At 36.1% G+C, this 20,000-nt stretch overlaps 1 protein-coding gene across 2 annotated transcripts in view; it reads right to left on the bottom strand.

The window, feature by feature from the left end:
* Nucleotides 1-20,000, bottom strand: part of prex1 (phosphatidylinositol-3,4,5-trisphosphate-dependent Rac exchange factor 1) — a 216,356-nt gene that overhangs the window by 4,312 nt on the left and 192,044 nt on the right. Inside the window, exons 31-37 of one of the 2 annotated variants that reach the window (XM_061889796.1) lie at nt 16,733-16,774; nt 14,958-15,175; nt 13,720-13,822; nt 9,626-9,769; nt 5,208-5,322; nt 529-595; nt 422-466 (exon numbers count right to left, since the gene is read on the bottom strand). In XM_061889796.1, coding sequence (XP_061745780.1) covers nt 422-466; nt 529-595; nt 5,208-5,322; nt 9,626-9,769; nt 13,720-13,822; nt 14,958-15,175; nt 16,733-16,774 — 734 coding nt within the window. The remainder of the gene's footprint in view (nt 1-421; nt 467-528; nt 596-5,207; nt 5,323-9,625; nt 9,770-13,719; nt 13,823-14,957; nt 15,176-16,732; nt 16,775-20,000) is intronic. The other variant, XM_061889798.1, reaches the window with a different exon arrangement.

Raw genomic sequence — 20,000 nt, 5'->3', positions numbered from 1 at the left:
GCCATTTCTGAAATGTGAAAAGTCCTTTTTAACTTTCATCTGGAATGCATGAGAAAGCAGAAAGGGAAAAATGGCGGTTTCTGAAAAGCAAAAACTTACATAATCATACAGAGTACATGAGAATGTAGAAAATAAAAAAAAAATCAGAAATTAAAATTCCGGCGACAAAGCTGCAAGGTTTTCCTATTTTTTTTTTTTTTTTAACCGAGTATTTATCATTTTTAGCTCTTTTCGTGTGGACCATAAAGTTACTCACCCACGAACCAGTCCTACTTTGAGACCGAGGCGCTAGAAGGAGGTATTCTAGGGCAGACTAGGTGTCAGTGCCTTGGTCTAGCAGCTACAGGGACCATGTTAGTCGAGGTTAATGGCGACGTCTGGACGAGCTAACGAAGGAGCAGGCCGGCTAGCTAGCTCTTACTTTGGCGATGTTGGGTCGGAGATCTCGGACTTCGAGGCCCAGAATCTGCGCTCGCGTTGAATGCAGTCAGTCCCGACATAAACCTAAATATATAACAACATGTTTACCTGGTCGATCTTCATGGCCGTGGTGTTGGAGTCCGTGGGAAGGTTGGACTTCTCCAAATAAAAAGCCCTGTTTTTGAAAAAAAGATCAAAATGTAAAACATTGTCAATATTTGTTGATCTTGCGAAGATGCCTTTTCACAATTTTTTAAAGTGATGTTGCAAATCTTCGCTACAAATCTTAAACGGCACATATTTTTTGGTCAGGTTTTCTACTGAATATCTTTTTTAATTTGTGTCCCGCTATTTTATGTATTGTTATTCTTCTTAGCATTTTATTGATAATACATTTTTAAATAGCACATTTTCCGGGCTATAAGCCACAACTTTTTCCCAATGCTTCGTATGCTGCGGCTAATTATTGGATTTGTATTTGCTAATGGTCATAACAAAGAGTTTCTGACAGGCCCTGAAATGGCCTGTTATGGTTTGTGCTACGGCACCATCTTTTGGACCGGTTCGCTCACTGCAGGTGCTTCAAGTTTAAAAAGTGCTTCTTGTTCCGTGACTTGAACCGGAAGTACAAATGTCCATAACGTTCCTACTCGAAAGCAACGTTTGTAAGTTTTTCAATATAATTAAAACAATACTTACTAAACTGTCCCGTGTGAGATGTCTGTAGGAGTGTTTTCATGCATATTTGTACATGCTACCGTAATGTACTAAAGCCAGTGTCGTTAGCATTACATGCTAACACGTTTACAAGTGTCTGTGTTAGTATTATTAACTTACAATGGCATTCTTTTTGTATTGTTTCAGTGTTGTAAATTCACTAAAATGTCACAGAGGACCTATCTAGTCTGTTTAGCTGATTGGAGAGCTAGCTTGTGTAAAAAAAGTGCTATATAAATAACATTTTCAGGGATTTATTGATTGTTTTATTTTAGACAAACACTACTAAGTATGATTATTTAATTTTTTTTCTTCAGCGACTAAGCTAACCTAGCAAGATGTTGCTGTTAAAGCGCGGGTGTAATGTTAGCATTTCAGCTCAGGTAGCTATGCTAGTGTGGCTAATGTTTTTCTCCTCCTGCCCCACCCCTTCCTGGTACGTTGTTGTATGTTATCTTTGGGAATTATATTTACCGTATTTCCTTGAATAGCCCCGGGCATGTAATATGCGCCTGCCTTGTACTACTACCGGGTCAAATTCGATCCCCAAATTTATTAGTGTATGCTTACTTTTACCGCCGGGTCAAATACGTGACGTCATGAGTGACACTTCCCCTGTCGCCATTTTCAAAACGGCGGAGGAGATTTTTTTTGTTTTTATTTTGTGCAAACCAGGGGTCTTGTTCCACAGCCATACGGATTACACTGATGGTTGTAATAAAACAACTTTAACACTCTTACTAATATGTGCCACACTCTGTGAACCCACACCAAACAAGAATAACAAACACATTTCGGGAAAACATCGGCTCTGTAACACATTCCGTGCCTCGGTTGAGGTGGGCGAGGTTGGGGGCGCGTGTATAATATAGCCAAGAGTCATGGATGCATGACATTCTGGGTAATTCTTATGTTGCGTTTATAATGTGTTACAGTTCTCCAGAAATGTGTTTGGTGTGGGTTCACAGAGTGTGGCGCATATTGGTAAGAGTGTTAAAGTTGTTTATATCACAACCATCAGTGTAAAAGGTATGGCTGTTGACCAAGTATGCTTTGCAATCTCATATGAGAAGCAGCGAAATGCATGCGTCCAGCCGGCACGCAGATAGCATGGTGCAAAGGTGGGCGCGATGACATGTTATAGAGCAGTGGTCCCCAACCACCGGGCCGCGGCCGCAGAATAATTATTTATTAATTGTTTTGTTTTCTTAATCACACTCAATTTTGTACTGTATGCCATTGGTAAGCGCAGGGGTGAGAAGATGTTTTAAAATATTAGCGCCTGCTTACTTTTACCGCACACCTTGAATAAGCGCAGAAGTGACAAGAGGTTTTAAATTAATTAGCGCCCCGGCGGCTATTCAAGGATATACAGTATATTTGTATTAAATATATTTTATATTTGACATATATTGTGTTGAACAAGTGCAAAGTTATCAGTCTTTATGTAAAAATTATATAAAGTGCACAATAAATGAATCGTTAAAAGTGGTAAACAGCGCTACAATAACATTTATATAGCACTAAAGCTAGAGACACACAATGCAACGTGTTGCCAGTAGTTTACTGAGACTCAGAAGTGTAACATTAAGGAGAGAGACGTGTGTTGCTAAAGTTAGCAACACTGACAAAGCTCTATCAGGTAAAATGCTAACATTGCATTTAAATAAATTGACCTACCTGTAGCATGATGCTTCTTTTAAAATGTGAATTTAATTGCCCAACGTAGCAAGCAAACTTTTACAGTGCTTATGTAAATGGTACATAAAGTTCACAAATGAATAAAATGCTAAAGTGCTAAATAGCGCTATAATAGCGGATATATTGCACTAAAGCTATACACACACAAAAACGTATTGCCAGTAGAGATTACTGAGATTCAACAGTGTAATATTAAGGAGTGTGACATGCACGAGGAAGGTAATGTTAGCAACACTAGCATAGCTATATGAGCTAGTGCTAACGTTACAGTTAAATAGGCTAACTAGCACGATGCTTCTTTTAAAATGTGAGTGTAAATTTTCAACGTAACGTTAACAGTGTGTAATGCCAAACGTGGCTACAAATAAATGAAATGCTAAAGTGCTAAATAGCACTATACAAACCCCGTTTCCATATGAATTGGGAAATTGTGTTAGATGTAAATATAAATGGAATACAATGATTTGCAAATCCTTTCCAACCCATATTCATTTGAATGCACCACAAAGACACCATATTTGATGTTCAAACTCAAAAACTTTTTTGTTTTGCAAATAATAATTAACTTGGAATTTCATGGCTGCAACACATGCCAAAGTAGTTGGGAAAGGGCATGTTCACCACTGTGTTACATCACATTTTCTTTTAACAACACTCAATAAATGTTTGGGAACTGAGGAAACTAATTGTTGAAGCTTTGAAATTGGAATTCTTTACCATTCTTGCTTGATGTACAGCTTAAGTTGTTCAACTTGTACTCGTATTTTAGGCTTCATAATGCGCCACACATTTTGGATGGGAGACAGGTCTGGATGGCAGGCGGGCCAGGAAAGTACCCGCACTCTTTTACTACGAAGCCTCGCTCTTGTAACACGTGGCTTGGCATTGTTTTGCTAAAATTAGCAGGGGCGTCCATGATAACGTTGCTTGGATGACAACGTATGTTGCTCCAAAACCTGTATGGACCATTCAGCATTAATGGTGCCTTCACAGATGTGTAAGTTACCAATGCCTTGGGCACTAATACACCCCCATACCATCACAGATACTGGCTTTTGAAGTTTACGCCTATAACAATCCAGGTGGTTATTTTCCTCTTTGTTCTGGAGGACACCACGTCCACAGTTTCCAAATATAATTTGAAATGTGGACTCGTCAGACCACAGAACCCTTTCCACTTTGTATCAGTCCATTTTCGATGAGCTCGGGCCCAGCAAAACCGGCGGCGTTCCTGGGTGTTGATGATAAATGGCTTTCGCTTTGCATAGTAAAGTTTTAACTTGGACTTAGAGATGTAGCGACCAACTGTAGTTGATGACAGTGGTTTTATGAAGTGTTCCTGAGCCCATGTGGTGATATCCTTTACACACTGATGTTGGTTTTTGATGCAGTACCGCCTGGGGGATCAAAGGTCCGTAATATCATCGCTTACGTGCAGTGATTTCTCCAGATTCTCTGAACCTTTTGATGATTTTACGGACCGTAGATGTCGAAATCCCTAAATTCCTCGCAATAGCTTGTTGAGAAATGTTGTTCTAAAACTGTTCGACATTTGCTTACAAATTGGTGACCCTCACCCCATCCTTGTTTGTGAATTACTTAGCATTTCGTGGAAGCTGCTTTTATACCCAATCATGGCACCCACCTGTTCCCAATGAGCCTGCACACCTGTGGAATGTTCCAAATAAGTGTTTGATGAGCATTTCTCAACTTTATCAATATTTATTGATACCTTTCCCAACTTCTTTGTCACGTGTTGCTGGCATCAAATTCTAAATGTAATGATTATTTGCAAAAGAAAAACATGTTTATCAGTTTGAACATCAAATAGGTTGTCTTCGTAGCATATTCAACTGAATATGGGTTGAAAATGATTTGCGCATAGGCGCCAGCGCCCCCCCCGACCCCGAAAGGGAATAAGCGGTAGAAAATGGATGGATGGATGTATTCCGTTTGTATTTACATCCAACACAATTTCCAAACTCATATGGAAACGGGGTTTGTAATATCAGATACATGGAATTAAAGCTACAGACACTCAATACAACGAGTTGCCAGTAGAGATTACTGAGATTCAGCAGTGTAACATTAAGGAGTTGGACATGCGGCAGGAAGGATACGTTAGCAACACTAGCATAGCTGTATGAGCTAAAGTGCTAACACTACGGTTAAATAGGCTAACCTACCTGTCCCACAATGCTGCTTTTAAAACCTGAGTTAAAATTTTCAACGCAACTATTACAGTGTTTATGTTAAACATAGCTGCAGATGAATGAAGCGCTAACTCGCACTAATGAAGTGCTAACGTCAGAGATATGATTGTTCCCAGTGGGGTCTCTGGCCATCATAAAGTGATGTATTCTGTTGACCTGAGTTTGCGGTAGTAGGCCTTGACCTTCTCCAAGGACACGGCGTCAGTGCGCTGCTGCAGCTCTTCCATGGCGGCCAAGTCCTGCTGGGACACGCCCTCCGCACGCTCCAGGGCTGCGCCACAAACAGACAGGAAATCAGCACAATGGAGTTTTGTCCTATTTCCAGCTAGTTTGGGGTAAAAGTACTTTAATAATTACTTTTGATATTTTTCAAATAGATTCCTTCGGAATATGATTGGCAACTATTTTTCAAACATATTTTTTAAAATTACGATATTAAAGAAAGACCCTGCGCTATTATTCTTTAGAATCAACATTTTTCAAATTATATTTTATTGTAAATAATGTATAAATTGATGTAACAATTGATATGATAATTACATTATTAAAGACCTACTGAAACCCACTACTACCGACCACGAAGTCTGATAGTTTATATATCAATAATGAAATCTTAACATTGCAACAGATGCCAATACGGCCTTTTTAGTTTACTAAATTGCAATTTTAAATTTCGCGTGAAGTATCCTGTTGAAAACGTCGCGGTATGATGACGCGTGCGCTTGACGTCACGGATTGTAGCGGACATTTTTTTCCAGCCCGATCCAATCTATAAGTCGTCTGCTTTAATCAAGTAATTACACAGTATTCTGTACATGTGTGTTGCTGAATCTTTTGCAATTTGTTCAATTAATAATGGAGACGTCAAAGAAGAAAGATGTAGGTGGGAAGCGGTGTATTGCAGCTGCCTATAGCAACACAAACACAGCCGGTGTTTCCTTGTTTACTTTCCCGAAGGTGAAGCTTTACTATGGAACAGAGCGGTCAAGCGAACATGGTTCCCGACCACATGTCAACCGGCAGGTTTTGGTGAGAAAATTGTGGTAATAAGTCGGCTCTTACCGTAGACATGAGCGGAGCTTTCGTCGTTCCTCGTGCACCTGTCAAAGAGGCAGCTGCGGACTGTCTTGCCCCCTCCGACCGGCCATCCCCGAATCTGGGATGCCTTCACCGTGGAGGAATGGGAAAAAAAGCTCAGCCCGGCCCGACCAGCTGCCTTCGCTTGGCCTCGTCGAGAAACGTGGCTTCCCTCAGAGACACTGGCTGTCACAATACCCGTGGCCACTCCCCTCCGACTTTCAGGTACGACTGTATAATCTCACTACAACACTAGTAACACAATAAGCAGATAAGGAATTTTCCAGAATTATCCTAGTAAATATGTCTAATATCATCTGAATCGCTCCCACTGCCCTGTCTTTTTTTTTCTTTTTCTAGTCCTTCACTCTCACTATCCTCATCCACGAATTTTTCCTCCTCACTCAAATTAATGGGCAAATTGTCGCTTTCTCGGTCCGAAATGCTCTCGCTGCTGGTGGCCATGATTGTTAACAATGTGAGGATGTGAGGAGCTCCACAACCCGTGACGTCACGCGGACATCGTCTGCTACTTCCGGTACAGGCAGGGCTTTTTTATTAGCGACCAAAGGTTGCAAATTTTATCGTCGATGTTCTCTACTAAATCCTTTCAGCAAAAATATGGCAATATCGCGAAATGATCAAGTATGACACATAGAATGGACCTGCTATCCCCGTTTAAATAAGAAAATCTCATTTCAGTAGGCCTTTAAATAAAGTTTTGTTCATCAAATATAATGTATAAAATTTTAATTAATTGTAAAATACTATGCAGAATAAATTATTTATACACAATGAGAAAAACAAACAACTCAATCTATTTGGACTAAAAAGACTCAATTAATTATTCTCCCCACGTAGTCACTGCTGCATATTTCTGTCTAAATAAAATGAATCACAACCATAAATTCCAATATTAAAAGACCCTGCACTACCATCATTATTATTTATTTAAATTGTATTCCAGGGTAAACGCGCATGTGTGTATTTCATAAGTTATTATAACAATAATAATTAGATTCATAACCATATTAGAAAATGTATATTTTATGCATACAATAATATGTGTACAATTGTTGTATGCATATTATTTTAATGAAATTATTCATAAGAGGAAAAACTCATTCAAAATCTATTTGAACTCAGATGAATTTAGTAACAATAACAATAATAATAATAATCCCCAATACTGCGTATTTTTGTCCAAATATATGTCTTTTTGCCATAAGTTGCTGATTTATTTCCAAATGTTCAACAAAAAATCCATAAGTCATTAATTTGTGATAATTCTTTGTGGATATGATACATTTGAAATGTTATTTAATGGTAAATATCGTAATTATTTGATTAAAAAATGTATCATTTATGATCAAATTAATAAATAGCATTTTGATCATACATACAGATCATACATCATCATGTATAACATTTTTTCATACATATCATCATATCTAATTTTTAGAATATATTTACGTACAATGGAAAAAACAAAAATCGAAATTTATTTGGATGAAAATTTATTTTAAAAATCTAAATTATTTATCCTCCTAACGTAGTCAATACTGAATATTTGTGTCTAAATTTATGGGATTTTGCCATAAATACCTGATTTATTCACAAATGTCCAATCCTAAATCCTATAAATATTATTGCACTATTATTTTTTAAATGTATTCATTTTCAATTGTCTTCTATGGTTAACAAGCGTATATGTATTTCATTAATTATTTTAACCATAACAATTATTTTCATGATCAAATAAAAAAAATATATTATATTTATAGAATTATTTCATACATATTTTAATATTATTTAAATAACATCTATACATAAAGGGAAACCAATACAAAATCTATTTGAACTCAAATCCTTTTTATTAATTATTTCCCCCATTCTCATCAATACATCATTTTTGTCCAAATATATGTCTTTTTGTTGCATAAAATCTTGATTTATTAACACATTTACAACCATAAACTCTTGATTACGATTTTAATGCACTGTTGAAAATAAATTTAAACATGTTATTCTATTGTAAATATTGTATTTATTTTATTACATTATTTAATTATTAATATGATAATTATATTTATAATCAGACTAATAATAACATTTTGATCATAAAATATGTATATAATTTTGTCATACATACTATATAGGTTTTGTAAATATTAATTTCAAATTGTATCCTATGGTTATTTTTTTGATTGATTGTTTTAACCATAATTAAAATCAAATCAAAATTAATAAATTATATTTTATTCATAAGATATCGTGTATAAAATAATTGCATTCATATTTTATTGTTATTTAAATCATATTTATGCATAATAGGAACAACTATTACAAAATCTGATTGGACTCAAATGAATTTATTAATTATTTTCCCCACATTCTCAAAACTGCATATTTTGGTCCAATTGTATAACTGTTGCCATAAACCCCTGATTTATTCATTAATGTACAATCATAATTGTACATATTTGTATGTATATGATGGATTTAAAAATGTATTCTATGGTTAATGTCATGTTTGTTTTATTCCTTTAACAATTAATATGATAATTATACTCATAATCAAATTAATAAACACCATTAACACCAAAATATTACGGATACAATTATTTCATACATAATATACGCAATATTTTAAATTATGTGAAAACACAATGGGAAAAAACAAAAAATGTTAAATTTTGACTAAAATAAAAAATATCTAAATCTAAAATAGTTTTTCTTCGTCATATTTTTGTTTTAAAATTTGGAGTTTTGCCATAAATCCCTAAATTAAAATAAATCCTGCATTCTAATAAAGAAGACCCTGCACAAATATTTTTAAAATGTGATTACCAAAAATATCTAAATGTATGGTTATCACGTGTGTATGTATTTGATAAATATTTTGTTTATATTCATAATTATATTATATTATTCATCAAATATTGTGTGCAAATCATTTTCTACATATTATTTTATTCGACCCCAAAAGGGAATAGGCGGTAGAAAATGGATGGATGGAAAATTACATTCATATACAATAGGAATAACTAATACAACATCTAATTATGTATTTAAAATGTCATTCACAAACCCTTAGTAATGCATATTTTTGTCCAAATATATGAATTTTTGCCAAAATTCCTCATTCAGATGACCAAAAGTCCTGAATCTGAATATTTAGGATTAATTTAAAAAAATTAAATGGCATGTATTTATCTAATTACCTAATTCAAGAATGATATATAATACAAATTGTATTCATAAAATATTGTATACAGATTATTTCCTTATTATTTAAACGACATGTATACATAATACAAAGAACTCATATAGTTGAAATATTAATTGTTCCTCCTTATGAAAAATTGCCTCTCTGTAGTAAAGACAGTTCCCCAGTAAGAGGCAGTGCAGCACATCCTTCTCTGTAATAAAGACAGTTCCCCAGTAGGGGGCAGTGCAGCGCACATCCTCCTGTTGAGCCTGCCAGCATTTCGTACCTCTGGTGAAGAGAACCGTGTGAAGTTTGAGGCTTCCTCCGTTCTGCAGCCGACTTGGCAGCTCGCTGAAGAGGCAGCTGTCCAGGTGGAGCGTCACCTTCAGTGCCTGACGACTGCCTTCCACCTGGTAGCACACAGGAGAGTCTGCGGCCGACACAAAGCACTCCATCAGACAAAAACCCAAAACAAAACGAAGGTTTACTGAAAAAATACAAATTGCATCGCAGGAGACGCCCACAACGTACCCCACGAGACAGTAATCATACAGAAAAACAGCGTCCTAAATTAAGTAAGGTGGTATTCCTGTGAGAATGCTGCAGCATTAAGGAGTGGGACTATCCAGGACTAGCTGCAGTGTGTTCAAACCACCACCAAGTAACGCAGACCTATATATGTAGTACAGAATGATATAAGAATTCTTCAATATTAATATTAATACTACAGTACATGTATTGATAATAATGTATTTACTGTTTTAGTTGTATTGTATTTTGTAGCGTCCTCAAAGATTCTCAAACGTACAAAAATAATGAATGCCATTATTATTATTAATAATAATACAAATCATAAATAAAGCTAGACCTTTTATTAATTTTATTCATAAAAATAATTATAAATGCTAGCACTTTCATTATTTCTTTAAAAAAAAACTAGCTCTTTTTACTAAGAAGAAGAATAATACACCCTAGCACTTTGATTTTGATTTTTTAAAAATATATTACACATGTATCATTAACAATAAACAATTATAAATTCCAGCACTTTAATTATTCATAAAATAAATAAATGCTAGCTCTTATTATTAATAAAAATAATAATAAATGCTAGCACTTTCATTATGGGCTTCCCGGTGGAAGAGGGGTTAGTGCGTCTGCCTCACAATACGAAGGTCCTGCAGTCCTGGGTTCAAATCCAGGCTCGGGATCTTTCTGTGTGGAGTTTGCATGTTCTCCCCATGAATGCGTGGGTTCCCTCCGGGTACTCCGGCTTCCTCCCACTTCCAAAGACATGAACCTGGGGATAGGTTGATTGGCAACACTAAATTGGCCCTAGTGTGTGAATGTGAGTGTGAATATTGTCTGTCTATCTGTGTTGGCCCTGCGATGAGGTGGCGACTTGTCCAGGGTGTACCCCGCCTTCTGCCCGATTGTAGCTGAGATAGGCGCCAGGGCCCCCCGTGACCCCGAAAGGGAATAAGCGGTAGAAAATGGATGGACTTTCATTATGTATTTTAAAAAATGACTAGCACTTATTACTAGTAAAAATAATAATAAATGATGGCACCTTGAGTTTTATAAATAAAATAATGTTTTGCACATGTATAATGAACAACAAACAAGTAATCAATTCTAGCACTTTCAATATTCATAAAATAAATAAAGGCTAGCTCTTATTACGTATACAAATAATAAATGCAAGCACTTGGATTTTTATGAATAAATATAACTAATAATTACTTTTAATAACATATAACTAATATTTAGTTAAAATAACTTATAGCTAATAATTTATATTAACAATAGTACATCCTAGCACTTTTATTATTCATAAAATAAATAAATGCTAGCTCTTATTACTAATAAAAATAACAATACATGCAGGGTACTTCCATTTTTATGAATAAAAATAATAGCAATAACTAATAATTAGTTACAATAACTTATAACTAATCATTTATTATTAACAATAAACAATAATACATTCACTTTCATTAGTCATAAAGTAAATAACTGCTAGCTCTAATTACTAATAAAAAATATTAATGCAAGCAAGCCACTGTATTTGTAATAATAAAATAACAATAAATGCTACCACTTGTATTAATATTAATAAAAACAATATTAAATGCTAACATTTTTATTATTTAAAAAATATTACATTCCAGCAGTAGTACTATTATTTAAAATAACATACAATAACTTGTATTATTAACATTAAAATGTATATTATTGATTAAAGACAATAAATTATAGCCCTTGTATTATTATTACAAAAATCATGAATAACTATTATTTTTATCCGTACAAGTCAAGATACTTCTTTACCAACACACACAAAAAAGTAAAAATCCCTGAAATGAACCTTATCTTCCTGATATATACTAGTAAAGGCATACTTTTTGGGCGGTTTTAGCTCGGTTGGTAGAGCGGCCGTGCCCACAACTTGAGGGTTGCAGGTTCGATTCCCGCTTCCGCCATCCTAGTCAATGCCGTTGTGTCCTTGGGCAAGACACTTTACCCACCTGCTCCCAGTGCCACCCACACTGGTTTAAATGTAACTTAGATATTGGGTTTCACTATGTAAAGCGCTTTGAGTCACTAGAGAAAAGCGCTATATAAATATAATTCACTTCACAATTCACTACTTTAGAGCAGTCAGTGTACAGTTTACAACTAGCCATTGAAAACCAATCCGCAACACAACTACCGTATTTCCTTGAATAGCCGCCGGGGCGCTAATTAATTTAAAACCTCTTCTCACTCCTGCGCTTATTCAAGGCATGCGGTAAAAGTAAGCAGGCGCTAATAATTTTAAAACGTCTTCTCACCCCTGCGCTTACCAATGGCATGCAGTAAAAAAAAAAATGTTTTAACTAAAAAAAAAAAAAAATCATTAAAAATTATTCTGCGGCTAGGTATCGGGCCGCAGCCCGGTGGTTGGGGACCACTGCTCTACAACATGTCATCGCGTCCGCTTTTACACCATGCTATCTGCGTGCGGCCCGGACGCATGCATTTCCCTGCTCCTCGTACGAGATTGCAAGGCATACTTGCTCAACAGCCAAACCGGTTACACTGAAGGTTGTGATATAAACAACTTTAACACTCTTACTAATATGCGCCAAACAAGAATAACAAACACAGGCTCTGTAACACATTATAAACGCAACATAACAATTACCCAGAATGCCATGCATCCATGACTCTTGGCTATATTTGGTGCTAGCGGGGCGTATAATATAGCCAAGAGTCATGGATGCATGGCATTCTGGATAATTTGTTATGTTGCGTTTATAATGTGTTACAGAGCCGATGTTCTCCCGAAATGTGTATGTCATTCTTGTTTGGTGTGGGTTCACAGAAGTGTAGCGCATATTAGTAAGAGTGTTAAAGTTGTTTTATATCACAACCTTCAGTGTGATCTGTATGACTGTTGAACAAGACCCCTGGTTTACACATAGTGCAAGCAAAAAAAAAAACTCCTGTGCCAGTTTGAAAATGACGACAGAGGAAGCGTCACTCGTGACGTCACAAATTTGACCCTCCGGTAATAGTAAGCCTTCTGGGGTCGCGGGGGGGCGCTGGCGCCTATCTCAGCTACAATCGGGCGGAAGGCGGGGTACACCCTGGACAAGTCGCCACCTCATCGCAGGGCCAACACAGATAGACAGAAAACATTTACACTCACATTCACACACTAGGGCCAATTTAGTGTTGCCAATCAACCTATCCCCAGGTGCATGTCTTTGGAAGTGGGAGGAAGCCGGAGTACCCGGAGGGAACCCACGCATTCACGGGTAGAACATGCAAACTCCACACAGAAAGATCCCGAGCCTGGATTTGAACCCAGGACTGCAGGAACTTCGTATTGTGAGGCAGACACAGTAACCCCTTCTGCCACCGTGAAGCTGTAATAGTAAGCATGCGCTTATAATTTTGGGAAGCAAGTTTGACCCGGCAGTAATTCAAGGCCGGCGCATATTAGATGCCCGGCGGCAATCCAAGGAAATACAGTATATCTGGCTACACATTCTTGCCAACAGTCAGCCACAGTGCTGGCCATTTTCCGGGGCTGCACTAGTGCCGCCAGCACCGGGGAGATGCCGTTCACACGGATGAAAGCGGATTTCTTTCCCGAGCAAGCACGAGTGGCCATTAACGTGCAAATGTGCACGTGAACCGCAGCGCCCCAGTTCAGGCGGCCCTTGTGCATCCCAGGGTGACGACACCACTCCAGTAATGGCTGTGCGTGGAGTGGTTCTCGGGGGGTAGCTAGTGAATCTATGCAAGCTGCACACTCACTACTCTAAAGTGTGTCAATGCAGACATAAAAATATGCCTGAAAGTTTCCTCTGAACGTTGTCTGTCACTCACTGGCCAGCAGACACTCGTCTTCCAGCGGCCTGAAGAACACGCTCACTTTGTCCAAGTCCCACAGACACGCCTTGGTGTCCTCCAGCATGGTCCTCTCCTCCCGCTGGAGCACAGAGAAAGAAAGTAAGAAAGAGAATAATAAATACAGAAAGAGACAAATAAAAAGAAAGACAAGGAAGGAGAGAAAGAGAGAGAGAACATAAAAAAGAGAAAAACAATTAAATAGATAAAGGGAGTCAAAGAGAGGGAGAGAAATACAAAGAAAGAGAGACAGAGAGAGAAAAACAAAATGAGATAAAGAAAGAAAGAGATAAAATTACCAAACAGAGAGAAAGAGAGTAAAAAAGAGAAAAAGGGAGCCAGAGAGAGAAAGACATAAACATACATTGAAAGAAAGATATTTTAAAGAAAAAGACAAAGAAAAATAATGAAAGAAAGAAAGAAAGAAAGAAAGAGAAAATAGAGAGAAAGAGATGGAGAAAGAGAGAGAAAGGAAGAAAAACATAAAGAAAGACAAAGAGAGTGAACAAGTGAGAGAAAGAGAGGGAGACAAATAGAAAGAAAGAGAGACAGCAAGCAAAAGAGAATTGGAGAGAGATAAATACAGAAAGAGAAAAAAGAGAAAGAGAGCCAAAGAGAGAGAGAGAGAGGGAGATAAATAGAAAGACAGACAGAGAGAAAAAGACAAAAGCAGAAAGAGAGAAAGAAAGAAACAAAGAGATCAAAAAGAGATAGAGGTAAAGAGAGAGAGAGAAAGAGAAAGATAAAAAACAGAGAGAGAGAGGGAGAGAGGGAGAGAGGAGAAAAATAAGGAAAGGTTAAGTAATTTTACTTTATTTTGTTATTTTTAACTTCTTTTTAGATATGTCTAATGTTCTATAAGGTGTAATACATGTCCTCACCACATGGGGCACTAGTGTGTGATATAATGTATGAATTCAAGTACATAAGGTGTAATACATGTCATCACCATATGGGGCACTAGTGGAATATGGTGTATGAATTCAAGTACATAAGGCGTAATACATATCCTCACCACATGGGGCAATAGCGTGTGATATGATGTATGAATTTGTGTACATAAGGTGTAATACATGTCCTCACCACATGGGGAACTAGTATGTGATATGATGTATAATTTCAAGTACGTAAGTTGTAATACATGTCCTCACCACATGGGGCACTAGTGTAATATGATGGATGAATTCATGTACACAAGGTGTAATACATGTCCTCACCACATGGGGTGCTAGCGTGGACTGGAAGTGCATGAGCACGCCGATGGCGGACACCTGCTCCAGCCACTTCCTGCTGGTCTCCTTGCCGTCCTCCTGGTATTCGCCGGCGTTGTTGAAGCGGCATCGTAACGCCGCCAGCAGCTGCTCGGCCAGCGTGCACACGGCCGAGGTGGCGACTTGGCAAAAGATGACGTCGCGTCGCAGCTGCAGCGACGTGTCTGACGGAAATGAAAACTCTTTTATGATCGATGGATTAATATATCGTAAAGTTATTAATAACAATATATGTATAAGATAATAATAATACCAAGTTATTAATAATAATAATATATGTAAAGGTTATTAATAATAATATCTGTATAAGTTATTAACAATAACAATATTTTAAATGTTATAAATAATTACATATCCATAAGTTATCAATATTAATATATTCATATGTAAATAATAATAATATATCTACAGTAGGGCAAAAAAGTATTTAGTCAGCCACCGATTGTGCAAGTTCTCCCACTTAAAATCATGACGGAGGTCTGTAATTTTCATCATAGGTACACTTCAACTGTGAGAGACAGAGTGTGAAAAAAACAATCCAACAATTCACATTGTAGGAATTTTAAATAATTTATTTGTAAATTATGGTTTAAAATATGTATTTGGTCACTTCAAACAAGGACAATCTCTGGCTCTCACAGACCTGTAACTTCTTCTTTAAGAAGCTCTTCTGTCCTCCACTCGTTACCTGTATTTATGGCACTTGTTTGAACTCGTTATCTGTATGAAAGACACCTGTCTACAGCCTCAAATTGTCAGACTCCAAACTCCACTATGGCCAAGACCAAAGAGCTGTCAAAGGACACCAGGAAAATAATTGTAGACCTGCACCAGACTGGGAAGAGTGAATTTACAATAGGCAAGCAGCTTGGTGTGAAAAAATCGACTGTGGGAGCAATTATCCACTGATAATCTCCCTCGATCTGGAGCTCCACACAAGATCTCATCCCGTGGGGTCAAAATGATCATGAGAACCGTGAGTAAAAATCCCAGGACCACACGGGGGACCTGGTGAATAACCTGCAGAGAGCTGGGACCAAAGTAACAAAGGTTACCATCAGTAACACACTACGCCGACAGGGAATCAAATCCTGCAGTGCCAGACGTGTCCCCCTGCTTAAGCCAGTGCATGTCCAGGCCCGTCTGAAGTTGCCCAGAGAGCACATGGATGATACAGCACAGGATTGGGTGAACGTCATGTAGTCAGATGAAACCAAAATAGAACTTTTTGGTATAAATTCAACTCGTCGTGTTTGGAGGAAGAAGAATACTGAGTTGCATCCCAAGAACACCATACCTACTGGGAAGCATGGGGGTGGAAACATCATGCTTTGGGGCTGTTTTTCTGCTAAGGGGACAGGACGATTGATCCGTGTTAAGGAAAGAATGAATGGGGCCATGTATCGTGAGATTTTGAGCCAAAACCTCCTTCCATTAGTGAGAGCTTTGAATGGTTTACCAAATACTTATTTTCCACCATAATTTACAAATAAATTCTTTAATATTCCTACAATGTGAATTCCCAGATTTTTTTTCACATTCTGTCTCTCACAGTTGAAGTGTACCTATGATGAAAATTACAGACCTCTGTCATCATTTTAAATGTGAGAACTTGCACAAGCGGTGGCTATTTGTATATATGTCAGTTAGGAATAATAACAATATAAGTTGTTAACAATAATATATATCCATACGTTATATATATATATATATCACACTACCTGTGCACTTGAGCAAGGCCAGTAGAAGCTGGTTCTTCCCGCCTGTTGAAGAAACAACACAAACCACATGATGGCGCCACTGTTGACCATTTAAAGCATGCAGCACAATGTTCTGATAAGGCAGTGGTCCCCAACCTTTTTGTATCCGTGGACCGGTCAACGCTTAATAATTTGTCCCGCGGCCCGGGGGTGAGGGGGTGTCCTTTTTTTTTTTTTTTTCTTCTTTGTCATGAAAAAGGGAGTTTTTTGTGGTTGGTGCACTATTTGTAAAAAAATATATATTTTTTATTTTTTAAATAAAAAATTCTTCTGCGGCCCGGTACCAATTGGGCCTCGGCCCGGTGGTTGGGGACCACTGTGATAAGGTGTGTACCTGTATTTGTTGTGTTGTGTAATTGTTGTGTTTTTTTAATTGTTGTGTATTTGTAAATGTTGGGTTGAGTATTTGTTCTGTGTGATATTTGTTGTGTTGTGTTATTGTTCTGTTGTGTATTGGTTGTGGTGTGCATTTGCTCCGTTATGTATTTGCTCTGATGAATATTTGTTGCATGTGTTGTGTATTTTTTGTGTTGTATATTAGTTGCATTGTGTTATATGTTAATTGCATTGTGTCGCGTATTTGTTATGTTGTGTTTTTTTGTGTGTTGGGTAATGTTGTCTTGTATATTTGTTGTGTTGTGTATTGTGTTGTATATTGTGTTGTGTAGTTGTTATGTATTTATTGTGTATTGTTGTGTTGTGTATTTGTTGTGTTGTGTATTTTTCATTTTGTGTTGTTTATTTGTTGTGTTGTATATTTTATTTAGTATTTGTTGTGTTGTATATTTGTTGTGTTGTGCATTTGTGTGTTATGTATTTTTGTAATGTGTTAGTTGTGTACTTGTTGTGTTGTTCATTTGTTGTTATGTGTTTGTGTGGGTTATTTGTTGTGTTGTTTATTTTGGTGTTATGTATTTGTTGTGCATTTGTTGTGTTATGTTGTTTGTTATGTATTTGTTGTGTTGTGTATTTGTTTTGTTGTGTACTTGTTATGTATTAGTTGTGTTGTGTTCTGTATTTGTTGTTATGTATTAGTTGTGTATTTGTTGTGTTGCGTATTTCTTGCTTTGTGTTATTTATTTGTTATATATTTTTAGTGTTGTGTATTTGTTGCTATGTATTAGTTGTGTATTTGTTATGTATTAGTTGTGTATTTGTTTTGTTGTGTTATGTAATTGTCGTGTTGTGTATTTGTTGTGTTTTTTACTTGTGTATTTGTAAATGTTGGGTTGAGTATTTGTTCTGTGTGATATTTGTTGTGTTGTGTTATTGTTGTGTTGTGTATTGGTTGTGGTGTGCATTTACTGTGTTGTGTATTTGCTCTGATGAATATTTGTTGCATGCGTCGTGTATTTGTTGTGTTGTGTATTAGTTGCATTGTGTTATATAATAATTGCGTTGTGTCAAGTATTTGTTATGTTGTGTTTTTTGTGTGTTGGGTAATGTTGTCTTGTATATTTGTTGTGTTGTGTATTGTGTTGTATATTGTGTTGTGTAGTTGTTATGTATTTATTGTGTATTTATTGTGCTGTGTATTTCTTATGTTGTGTATTTGTTATCTTGTCCAGAGTGTACTCCGCCTTCCGCCCAATTGTAGCTGAGATTGGCGCTAGCGCCCCCAGCAACCCCAAAAGGGAATAAGCGGTAAAAAATGGATGGATGGATGTATTTGTTATTTTGTGTTGTTTATTTGTTGTGTTGTATATTGTATTTAGTATTTATTGTGTTGTGTATTTGTTGTGTTGTATATTTGTTGTGTTGTGCATTTGTTGTTATGTATTAGTTGTGCATTTGTGTGTTATGTATTTTTGTAATGTGTTAGTTGTGTATTTGTTGTGTTGTTCATTTGTTGTTATGTGTTTGTTGTGTGGGGTATTTGTTGTGTTGTTTATTTTGGTGTTATGTATTTGTTGTGCATTTGTTGCGTTATGTTGTTTGTTATGTATTTGTTGTGTTGTGTATTTGTTGTGTTGTGTACATGTTATGTATTAGTTGTGTTGTGTTCTGTATTTGTTGTTATGTATTAGTTGTATATTTGTTGTGTTGCGTATTTGTTGCTTTGTGTTATTTATTTGTGTTGTGTATTTGTTGCTATGTATTAGTTGTGTATTTGTTTTGTTGTGTTATGTATTTGTTGTGTTGTGTATTTGTTGTTTTGTATTAGTTGTGTATTCATTGTGTTGTGTATGTGTTGTGTTTTACAGGGGTTTCAATCCAAATGTATATTATTAGTATTTGATGTTTATATTTAATGTATATTATTAGTATTTGATGTTTACAATCCTAATGTAGATTATACGTTTTTGATGTTTACATTTAGTATACAGTATCATATTAGTATTTGATGTTTTCAATCCTCATGTATATTATTTGTATATGATGTCTACATTTAATGAATATTATTATTTGATGTTTACAATCCTAATGTATATTATTAGTATTTGATGTTTACAATCCCATTGTATATTATTAGTATTTACATTTCAGGCTGAAGTAGTTTTATATGACTGACTAGTTAAAGATAAAAACATCCATCCATCCATTTTCTACCGCTTGTCCCTTTTGGGGTCGCTGCGAGTGCTGGAGGCTATCCCAGCTGCACACGGGCGGTAGGCGGTGTACACCCTGGACAAGTCGCCCCCTCATCAAACATATGAATGTATTATATTTTGCAGCAGTTTTTGGGAAGCTGCCACCTTGATTGAGTATTTGTTAAAAGTCTGAAAAGGTAGGAAAAATAATAATGCATGAAATCAATATTGCTGCCTACAAATTATAACAATAATAATATTAATCATTATAAAATAATATTAACAGCAGTTTTTGGGAAGCTTATTTTTTTCATCCAAAGGACCTTGAATGATGTTTTGTTACAAATAAAGAATGTAGGAAAAATAACAATGCATAAAAATCTATTTTGCTGCCAAATAATTACAATAAATACTAATATTAATAACTATAATAATAATGATAACAATAATAATAATAATTATAATAATAATAATAAAGGCAACAAGTTGCAATTTTCCGTCCTTATCGTGTGAGTATTTGTAAAAAACAAAAAAAATGCAGGAAAAAAAGGAAACGTGTGAAAATCAATGTTGCTGCTTAATATCAATAATGATTAAGCAATATTATTAATCATAATAAAGACAGAAATTTTGAGAATCTGCCATTTTTCATCCTTAGGGCCTACAATATGAGTGTTTGTAACAAATTTATAAATGAA

This window comes from Nerophis ophidion, linkage group LG27, assembly GCF_033978795.1.
Source record: "Nerophis ophidion isolate RoL-2023_Sa linkage group LG27, RoL_Noph_v1.0, whole genome shotgun sequence".
NCBI classification, from domain to species: domain Eukaryota; kingdom Metazoa; phylum Chordata; class Actinopteri; order Syngnathiformes; family Syngnathidae; genus Nerophis; species Nerophis ophidion.
This window is presented reverse-complemented; position numbering and strand designations above follow the sequence as displayed.